The sequence below is a fragment of the Scleropages formosus genome, unplaced genomic scaffold, assembly GCF_900964775.1.
Source record: "Scleropages formosus unplaced genomic scaffold, fSclFor1.1, whole genome shotgun sequence".
In the NCBI taxonomy this organism is placed as follows: domain Eukaryota; kingdom Metazoa; phylum Chordata; class Actinopteri; order Osteoglossiformes; family Osteoglossidae; genus Scleropages; species Scleropages formosus.
Genome location: NW_021641050.1, coordinates 134493 through 145572, shown reverse-complemented (window position 1 = coordinate 145572; position 11080 = coordinate 134493). Strand labels below are relative to the sequence as shown.

Below are 11080 nucleotides of genomic sequence, written 5' to 3'. Positions count from 1 at the left end.
TGTATAAAAAAAAAGCTGAAAGTGGGCAGAAGCTGGAAAACATTGCACAAATGACTTTCAAGGACTGAGTAGAGGTTATGGGAAATTTTTCAGGAATGTTAAAAATAAAGTATATATAGTATAGCTTAATCTGATATATTTAGAAAAAGTAACAAGCAAACAAATCAAGATTTTATTTGTTGTGACTTGGTGTGTAAAAAAGACTGGATTAAAGAACATCTAGTTACAGACTTTCAGTTCCAACTGTAAGTTGAGGAGCTAGTGTATCTAACATCAAAAAGATTGGCAGTTTCTGAAAAAAAGATCACTTTCAACAGGCATTAAAAAAATTAAGTGCATAATTTTTACCTAGTAAGTGATTAATAAAAGTTTAGTATTAACATTTTATTCTGCTGCAGGACAAACACTACTGGTGCACCAACAGTTTATATAAATAAAGACAAGACCAATTCAGTTGTGCCACTTCTTCACTCAAGTTAACAGCAAATTAAACACCGAGATGTAAGTGAGCATAGCATACAGAGAGGGCTCTCAGGAGCAGGGTTAAAAAGCCCTGGGTTCTAGTGTAGAGCAAGTGTGAACACACCTGGGAAGAGAAGCGCATCCTGTAGTGGCTAGACTCACAAGAAGAAAAGGAGTACTCTTTTGAACTGAAACACAGAAGACTGCCTGGAACTTGCTGCAAAAGCTTTCCAAGGTGCTCATCCCTACAGATGTAGAGTCAAAAACTGATGTGTGCACTGGTTCCACTTGTTTTTGTTTTTCATACTGTGCTCATGTCCTCATCGGGTAAGCGGAAGTGGACCTGGTGGAGCCGCGTCTCCCAGCCCCTTCGAATCCTGGCCAGCCGAAGCGATAGGCAGGGCAGCGCCAGGGCGAGGCGACCCAGCAGCACAATGCAGGGCAAAAGCACAGCCAGTACAAAAGTTGGTGGGAGGTAAAACTCATACTGGCCGGGGTCGAAGGCTCGGTTCCAGCCGAACGTCAACGTGTGCAGAGTGCTGATGGAAAGGGCAGCATATCCCAGTCCGGACTACAGAAACAGAAACCAAAAGAAGCAAAACCATCTGTACATATCTGTACAAAATGGTATCCATATTGTTGCTGTCATTTGTAGTGCATATGTACAATTACCACCAAGATTCAAATAAATCCACATAAACACAAATGAACAACAGCAACGTGAAAAATGAGTTCTATAATGTAGCTGTAACTGCATTTTTACCTAATAATTACAGCTCGCTAGGGTTTGTGACAGATGCCTACTTGAAATATATTTGTAGAAGTCAAGAGTTGCCACAACATTCCATAGTTCGACAAACTGTACAGTGAGCCCACAAACATTCACTTGTGGCGTGAAGTGGGTACATTGCTGTATAAGATAAGTGGAGGCTGCCCAGTGGGGGAGTATCGGCAAAGAGCTCCAAACTCGTGGCTTCTGCTCCTGTTAGGTCAAGCTAAAGAGTGAAGTTGCAAACCGATCGAAATGACGACCTAACACAGCAGCCTGTCCCCTAGCGCATTAGTTAACTCAAGTGGGACCTATGATGCAGACACCCTGCGGTGGGCTTTGACCTACAAGCCAGCTTGTGCGTAACAAAATCCCATTGTTGGCGTTTGTGAGGGGAGACACGGAGCTCATTTAGAAGGCAAACACTTCTAATTATTCCTACAGCTCTGGGCTAGTGTGAAATAATCAAACAAATCGTACACAGCAGAATTAACATTTAGGAGACATACCAGACCTTTTCTTGGTAGCACAGCCTGCAGTAGTCAAACAAGAATCTCTTCAACAAAGATGTTCCAGGCTGTTACTTGGTATAATTCTTTTCAATATTACAGGTCTGTTGGGCTAAACTCCATTTGTGCAGCATAACGCTTCAGGGGTTCTGTCTCAAGGTTGTGCGGTGCTTTAACATCCCCTGCAGCAAATGGCCTTGGCAGTCTACCCCCCCCCCCCCAGCACCCTTACATCAGGAGACGCAGCAGAATGTGACTAATCTTACGGCAACTGGATCAGCTTAACATAAATATGAAGGGAAAGTTCAAAAGCTGCACAGAGCACCTAATCCCTGGTAAATGATTCTATTAGGGTGCCTGCAATGGACGAGAAAACCCATTACCCAAAAAAAAAGGCAGACAAGCGTAACATGATCGACATGCTGGTCTGTATGAAGATTTGCAACCCTAAATTTATACTTTTATTTGATCTACATGGCCAGTTTTATTTTGAAATACTAACACAAATTTATTTGGTTGATTGCTGAAATAAAGTCTTCGGACCCTTCTTGAATGCTGGGAGGAAGTCTGCAGTTCTGAAGGACAGAGGGAGATCAGTCCTCCAGAATAGAGACTGAACCGAGAATCTTACGTTATTGTAAAATGTGCTTCATGCCTTTAACAAAAAAATGTACCTATCACACTAATACATTAAAAACCCAGGGTTATGGGCTGTTGCACTTAGAAACATTTATTGCTACAGTAGTTTGTGTGTTAGATCATAGTTATCACAATTTTGTTACTCAAAATGCTTCAGCACTGAAAATAAAGATATGCACAGAGAACACAACGCAGCATTTCCCGTAAACACACCTTAAATTGGCTGTGGGCAAAGGCTCGATTGGCCAGCTATTGCAATGTGGTTATGGTGCACTTACGAGCACAAGGGGAAAAGGAACTGACAACACAGTCCTCATACCTGGGTGGGCGGTACATGTTCTTTTGAGTCTGGATAAATAAACATCTGTGTAACCAGCATCCATGTAATGAGATAGGTTTACTGTTTTACATTACAGTAAAAGTTCCTCAGTACCTTTATAACCAGTGATTACATGGTAAAGGCACAATCGCATAGAAAGGTTGGGTTAAGCGCGGAATAATTAAAAAGTACCATATACAAGTGATCTCGACTTATGGCTGGATGCTGTTTCAGTGACCTTGTCGTAAGGCAAAACCATCTTTGTAAGTCGCAAATGCCCTTAAACTGTCTTATTTAAGCCATAAAGATACTGTATATACACAATTAACATGCGTGAATTCTGCATTATATAATAGGTCTTTCCTAAATTTCTCACAATTTTCAAACATTGTTAATGTGAAAATAATGTTACTAGGATACAGTACAGTATTATATTTTCATGGTGCACTATTTCACTTTCATTTCTAAATCAGTTCTCTTTTGCTTTCACTTTTCTGTACAGAATACTCACATTTTCACTTGTTAGCCACTGTTAAAAATAACATTAAAAAAAAAAAAACAGTACACAAAAGTTCAGTAAATGGTATGTTTCTATAAATAAAAAGCTGAAAGACACACTGACTACGTCACTGTACAACAGATGTAGCACTCATAATAGACTTTATGACCAAACATTAGAACTTGAAAATATAATATGGTTGATGGGGTGGCCATCATAAGTGTGGGTCATCGTAAGTCATGGACTCCTTCTATATTTTATTTGCCAACAAAAGTGATTAGACAACACCAAGTAAAAGCTAAAATGTACTCTCGGGCCTAGAAGAACTTACGAGGCATGGCGGCAGGAATTATTTATAAGCTGTTATTAGGACCAAGTTCAAAATTTGCAACAGGTTAAATAAAATATTGTGGTCTGCAAAACCTGCATAAATCAAGTTAATAATATTACATTTCACACTGACAGTATCTCCCACCTATTCAGTGCAATAGCACATACAACCAAATATTCTGAGACTGGTTAACTATCCCCTGGTGTATTTGTTTTGGAATTGAAGAGTTCTTCTTTGATAGCACCTGCATCAGCAGGTAATGTAGTTGTTGAAGACATGGGATGTAACATGTTGCTGGGCTGGTTCAACTCCTAGGAGAACATCTACTATTGCAGCCTTGAATAAGGAACTTAACCTTGATGTAGAGATATCCTTTTGTGAAAACTGGTGGAACTATGATGTGCTTGGATTGAAGAGAGAGGCAGCAAGTTTTCGGTCAGACACCTACCTGTACAAAACTGAATTCCCTCCAGTTGAGAGAGTTTCCCACAGAAGGCAGGGAAGTGACAGCGAGCAAAGAAAGCACCCCCAGAGCCACAATGCCAAAGGACAGGTACAGCTCCATCCTCCACACATCCTGCTCCATCCATGAGCTCTCCTGCCCCAGCTTCACCTGGTAACAAAAGGTGGAACACAGATGTGTAGCAGCAGGCTTGTGGCTACAGATTCTGCCTTTGTCACGGAGAACACCCACCAAGTTTATATGCTCTCCCCAACTATGTGCCTCTCTAAAAGAACAGCTGCTATCAGAGAAGATTTCTCAAATGTTATTTGGATGCTATAATAAACATGTCAAAGAAAATCCAGAGTTCTTCCCCAAAAACTAACATTAATCCCCTTGGATTCAATTCCTCTTATGTCTGCAAACAAGAAACAGGTTTCTCTCTCCAAAATGTCCACAAGAGAATGATTTGTGAAGACATTTAAAACCAAGAGCACATTCCAGGACTAGAACTGATGACAGTTGCACTACACACACACACACACGAAACGTTACTGTTAATAATTTGTTAAAAATTATACTCCCTACCAATTCTATACGCAGCTACCAATGTATTGTCTGCTGGTTAAACAGTGACATCAGACAAAAATGTTGGCGAAATACACTTTGTTTGAGTTGTACATTGCTTTGGATAAGTGTCTGCTAAATGAAAAAATGTAAGTGTATATACTTTTTGCAGACATATTACCCTCCTGAAAAAGACTCAAGTAGACAATCAACACATGTCTTCTTAAAGGAGGGTAAATCAGAAAGGAACAGATATAGACATGAAAGAGGGGAGGAGGGAAAGCATCCTGCTATATGTGATCTCAACCTCACACACACACACACACACACACACACACACACACACACACACACACACACACACACAAACGCACTAGCCGCCATGGTGTCTGACAGCCGTATGGGGGAGCAGCAACTCACACAGGAAGCATGCTGAGACTGCAGCAATCACTTTGCTTTCTGAGTGTGAGTGAGAAGAAGCGCAAATGTGCAGTCATGCACAGAGCGGTAAGAAGAATGTCAATCTAGACACTGCAGAGAAGGTCTGATATAAACTTCAGCTCTTAAATCTCAAACAAGAGCTGAATTATTCATAAAAATGCATAACGAACATTCTGAATTTTGCTTCAAGTCTTATTTAAATTAGTGCTATGCACTTGTTAAACAAGGCTATTATTTTTAATTTATTGTATTACTCTCTGCATCAGAAATCAGACCAGCAGGTCACACTTCCTAGAAAAAAGCTAAGAGGTATCAAGCAACTGCTGGTTGATTTGACCCCCCAAAAACAGTTTACTGAGACCCTTTCCTCTCAAGGATTTACGAACGCAAACAAATCACGATACACATTCATACCCTGAAATGTCTCAATAGACTTCACACTTGTTTATTTATCACTTTGCCTTTTTGAAATGTCACCAAGAAGAGATCTGAGAAATAAAAGGAATTGTTTCAAGATGACCCCAGAACAGGAAGAAAGCAACCCCCGAGGCTGTCTTTGCCATACTCCTTGACATTTCCGAGAGAGGGGAAAAAGATAAACAGGATACAAATGCCATAAGAGTAGCCTTGGAGTGTGCATTATTCCACTGTCTTCCACACTGAAACTGGGACAAGGCTGCAGATGGACGCATTCGTCCACATCCCTACGGAACAAGGACCTCTCATTTGATTTCTTGATGGCTCTGGAGTGTAAGGCACTGCAATCATCGCCATAGTTCACATTCATAGAGTGAAAACAGCAGCAAGAATGGCTCAGGGACACATAAATCTTGTCCAGCAATTCACAAGCTGTCCAACATGTTTGCTTTCACTTTTTACATGTCCACCCGTAAATGAAGATCCAAAGCTGTCTTCTTCTCAAACTGATTTAGTAATAACTCAGGGGGTGCCTTCCTTCCACAGGCCCATGACACAAAGTTAAAAAATGCACATTTTAATCAAGGAGTCAAATGTAATGAAGTTCAGACTAGTTGCATTTGACAAAACTACTGTTACATTAATAAAAAGATGATATATGCTCTGGCATAATCCTTCCCAAGCAGAGGTCACACAGCAAATATTGTCATAATAATTAAGTGAAGCTGTATGAAACTTCAGCTGCTAGTCCATATATTTTGTGTGTGTGTAATATAATACCACTTTATGAAAATTATTTTTCACCAGTTAAACTTTTTAAATCTCAACCCAAAATTGACCCTTTAAATGGTTTCTTCTATAATATATCTGTCAGAGATTAACATGAAAGTCCTAAAGTTCTGTTTTGCAAACTACGCTGTCAAAACTTATCGAAATTACCTCGTTCCCCAAAAAAACTATATATACACACCTTTTGCAAAAATGTGGTTCACCAGGGTCAGCAACCTAACTGTCTGCAGAGCAAAATGGATGTAGCAATTTAACAGAATATTTTGAATAATACACAATGTATTATTCTGCAACGCAAGTCCAAATCAGTACTTGATGCAAATTGGATTTCTTAAAGTAAATGACACTTATTTGATGTGCGCGGGTTAGACTCATGGGAAAGGTGTTAATTAAAGTCTCACATAGCCCAAAGCTCAAACTGGGAGTACCGCAGAGTATGGCAGGGGATCAGTCTTGGCCCAGCAGGCCTCTTCTATGTGATGTACTGGAAACGTGGGACAGCCGCCGCTTGGCTGGGGGTCTGCTGTTAACAAGAGCCTAACATACGCTAAAGCAGCATGAGGACGAGAAGCCATAGGTGGAACGGAAAGGAAAACAGCCAAAAACACTCCTAATCATCCACCCTCCCTGTAGAACTATCCCCTGTGGCCCTTCAAACCAGCAAAACAGGTGTCCTATAACTTGTCATATACTGCAGTCAATCAATCTGACACATTTCTACCACTTATAAGTTAAATTGAAGTGAATTGCCCTTAACTGAAAAGGTTAATCCTATGCTTTTAATTGCTGGTATTTGGACTATGAAAGCAAAAGGTGTTCTAATAACTCTGAAATCTTTTTTGAGGCTGTCTTTCATCACAGATGTGGGCTTTAGCATGTTGAATCATTATGTGTACAACTGCTCAAAAGACCCCCCCCCCCCCCTTTTTTTTTTTTTCCCCCCCTTCTCCTTTCTTTACCTCTAGTCTTGTGACCAAAAAAAATAAATTCTTTCTGTTGGAACAGTCACAACAGTGTTGTCCACAGTGCTCCATTTCCATAGTCTACAGGCTACGAAAGAAAGACATACAGTGCAAGATACCCTAAAATCATTCACATAGTGTCCTGTTGGGGAGGAATACTTTTTCTGTTTTGAATTAAATAGTTTTACATTTATTCACTTGTCAGACACTCTTCTCCAAAGCAACATACATCTCAAAGAAAATACAATGTGTGCATTATATTAGCAGGACGAGTGTTGTACTTAAAGATTTGGAATGGCCTTGGCAATGTGCGCATCGCAATCTCACAGATTCACTGGCCTGAAGAAATAAAAAGAACTGCTCAAATGTTGCTGAGCTAAAGTAGATTTGCATGGGGAGACTCGGATCAAAAGCTACAGAAAGCATTTAATCGTAGTTGTTGCAGTAAAACATGATGCCAATTAGTGAGTGTATAGATGCCTTTACATTTTCATGCCTATGACTGCACCTAATGCATGCCTGTAGCACCACAGCTGACAAAAAGATCGGAGCACATTTTAAGTACTTAAAAAAAAAAAATAAAAAAAATAAAAAAACCCTCAAAGAAACTTTAAGGGAAGGACCAACAGATGCACATACCTTATCAGAGAAATGCAGCACAGTTACACAGTGAATATCCAGTTCTATAGGTGTGTGAAATGTATCTCTACATCTTTTTCAATAAGAAACCTGCTGAGCAACTGAATGAACAAACTAATGACAGTAAGTTCATGCTTAAGACTGTTACACTTATTTCAGCCCACAAAGAAAGGCATTGTTCATTGCTCCTGTTCACACTCTGATCTCTTACAAGCCATGTGGGCAAAGGCACGGCACAGACGGACTCTTACCTGTTTGAAGGCAGCGTTGAGCAGCTTGTAGCGTGCAGAGCTGCGCATAGGCAAACACAGGCTGTACAAGGCATGCATGGCTGCACAGAAGAAGCTGAGGAGGCCCAGCTGCTTGCGCATACATAGCCAACGGTCGAGCCACATGGGAAATGTCTGGTACTTTGTGCCCCGAAGCAGCTGCAGACCAGCGGCCAGGAGGCCAGGCAAGTAGACTAGCGCCAGCATCACCAGGGAGACCAAAGGCAGAGTCTCGTTCACCATCTCCACTGGCAGCTTGTAGAAGACATTGTGGCCCTTGATGACATAGGGCAGCAGAACACCCCGGAAGAAGTTGTAGATGTAAAAGGAAAAGAAGAGGCAGACGGCACAGAGGAAGGGGCTGCCCCATGAAGGGAAGAGGTACAGCGGGGCGTTCTCAATATCGCGAGCAGAGGACAAACAACCCATGTCCACAGGCACAAAACCCATGCTCCGGGCCAGGAGCGCCACTCTGTTCTTGGCCTGGAAGTCATCACTGCAGATCAAGACCTGGGGTGGGGGGGGTGAAGCACGAGTCAGCCCAAAGAAAAGGAACAAAAACAGTAGTCATGCATACAACACTGGCCAGTGCACTTCTGTTCTGCAATTAGGATTTATAGTTTTTTTTTACTCAATAGGCACATCAGAAATCACTCATCCCTTTAGAGGGCGGAAAAGTACTTAAGAAAAGCCTGTCACGTTATTGTTCAGTAAAAGGGTACAAGATGATTCAGTGACTTTACCAGGACAATGTAGAGGACAACACACACGTGAGTACAAGTGCCCAAGCGCAGTGGGGCCCACCTGTCTGCTCCCATCGCGTGGCCCGTTGAGCAGAGCCCAGGCAGACAGCACGTTGAAACCTTTCACTACGGAGCTCTCCGGGAAGAGCGCAGCCAGCTCCTCCGCGTTGGAAGGCCGGCTACGGTTCAGCGTCGTGCCATTGCTCACATCCACGAGCACCTTGCCCGCGAGCTCTCCCTTCAGGGCCGCCAGGCTCGAGTAGTGGTCCGGGAATAGTGCCACGAAGAGCACATGGGCCTGAGCGGCGGCGTCACGCTGCGTGCTCACCTCCACCCCGGCAGGGAAGCGGTCGGCGTTGCGATCCGGGCTGCGGCTGCCCACGATCACACGGAGGCCGCAGGCCAGCAGGCGGTGCGCCAGCGACCGCGAGAAGTCCCCCGTGCCCAGAATGCCCACGGCGGGGCTCTTAAGGTCACACGCGGGAACATCGGGCTCAGCGGCACCCCCAAGCAGGGGTTTCCTCATCTCACCCTGGGGCATCCTTGCCTGGGAAGAAAACGTGACGTTTACATGCACTTGGCCCTGCCACACACTACCTCCCGTCAGAGTGACGTCACTTCTGGACCTACAGCCATGCAGTCATTTACGCGGCAGAGCGACACAAAACACACGCTGAGAGCAACTCAACCGCAACTCTTCGGACCGAGGGAGGAAACGCACACGAGGGACAGAACAAGTACACAGAAAACCTGACACATACACAGCGGGATTCGAACCCACGTCCAATCACACAACTCAAGTGTTGAGAGGCCACTCTAATTAACCGCACCTGTGAACAGTACTCTTCGAGATCATAAGCTGCTGTTCAGAAATGACAAGTGCCAACTTTATTCATGTGCCAAGATGACTGCTGCCACAGACTGTAACAGTTCCCGCCGTTTTTTGCTCGTCAGCACAACTGAATTCATTCACCTTGAGTTCAACTTTCCCAACTGTGTGAACGCCGTTTACATTCTATTAATCGTTGTTTTTTTTTTTTTTTTTTTTTTTTTCTTTTTTCGTGTACAGCAGCAGACGAGCACCAGGTGGAGTAAGAAGAGCCCAGAAACAAGGTATTTTCCACAAGCGCACGTACGGTAACACCACGGAACGAGTCAAGTCGCACATTTGGGACGATGGCCGCTGTCGCGACGAGCCTATGCGCGCGGCCACACCTCCTCTTACTTACTTTCCTTACAGAAACGTCAAAATAAAAGCCTCGCCTGCACCAAAAAATTTCGCTTGCTGGCTGGCTCAGTGACTGTGTCACGTGAACAAACAAGCATTAATTTATACGTACACGTCCACCTAGGCAAAGCAACAACAATCTGGATACAAGATTTTAACTTTTGCAGTTGTGAATTCCTCGTGAAATCATTATAGACCTCGGGCTTGTGCTTTTAACAAATGCAGAACAATGTGTGTGTGTGTGTGTGTGTCTCGTATATACTAAATCGGTAAATATTTTTTTCAGCGTTATTCATAGTACATCACAGTATCGGTTAACTAAATTTGTTTAAAAAAAAAAAAAAAAAAATCACCTCTCGTTGAGTAAACGAAGCGTGTGCCAGTCCTCCCAGTTGTTGAGTTGAGTCGAATGGACTTTTCTTTTGAAACTCCGACTCTCCTGCAATTTACAGGAAGTTCAACCTTCGGTCCTGTGATGTAGCTAACGGCTACCTTTGAGTCTGGTGGCGCGTTTTAAAATCACCGGTTTACTTTATGACTTAGATAAGATGAATTACACTTACATGTATGCTGCAGTAAAACAGCATGAGGCACAGAATCTTACTGAAACTATGTCAGTAACATAACTCACGGCGCTAGCTCGTCCACGCCTTTCATCTTGATGCCTCTCCCCGCGTGCGCGCTGCAGATAAAGAGCGCGCGGGAAACTCACTGTCAGATCGTTCTGACGCAGGAGGCGATTTCTGGTTCGGTGCGAAGATCGGAGTCCGTTTTTCGTGACGCCTGGGATGGACTGACAAGCACACACTGTTTGCACCCTTTTATTAGCAGGAGAACTGACTGACTGACAACAGTATAGACAATATTATGTATTAAGAAGGTATCTGCTGCTCCTTTTCACTAAAACAGGAATTTATTAATAAATGTAAGCAGCCAATGTTCGCAGTGGTGGGTGTTTAAGTTCCAAATTCCCCTAAAACATATTTCTGGAATGGAAAGAAACCTCGGGGGCGGGGGGTGATATGCCAACCCCACACAGACTGAGCAGAATTCGA

The 11080-nt window shown here is 43.0% G+C and overlaps 1 protein-coding gene across 5 annotated transcripts; it reads right to left on the bottom strand.

Moving 5' to 3' along the window:
• Window positions 1–149: 149 nt before the first annotated feature.
• On the bottom strand, window positions 150–10699 carry LOC114909048 (metalloreductase STEAP3-like). Of its 5 annotated transcripts, XM_029249602.1 has the most exons (6): window positions 10657–10681; window positions 10379–10464; window positions 8859–9344; window positions 8037–8564; window positions 3977–4141; window positions 150–1033 (listed from the first exon to the last, which is right to left on the bottom strand). In XM_029249602.1, the coding sequence occupies exons 3-6, from the start codon at window positions 9336–9338 to the stop codon at window positions 764–766; spliced, it is 1443 nt and encodes a 480-aa protein (XP_029105435.1). In that variant the 5' UTR covers window positions 9339–9344; window positions 10379–10464; window positions 10657–10681; the 3' UTR covers window positions 150–763. The 5 variants fall into 5 exon arrangements, with proteins under 5 accessions (XP_029105435.1, XP_029105436.1, XP_029105432.1 ...); XM_029249603.1 differs by lacking the exon at window positions 10379–10464 and having other exon boundaries at window positions 10657–10699; XM_029249599.1 differs by lacking the exons at window positions 10379–10464; window positions 10657–10681 and adding an exon at window positions 10589–10629.
• Window positions 10700–11080: the final 381 nt, after the last annotated feature.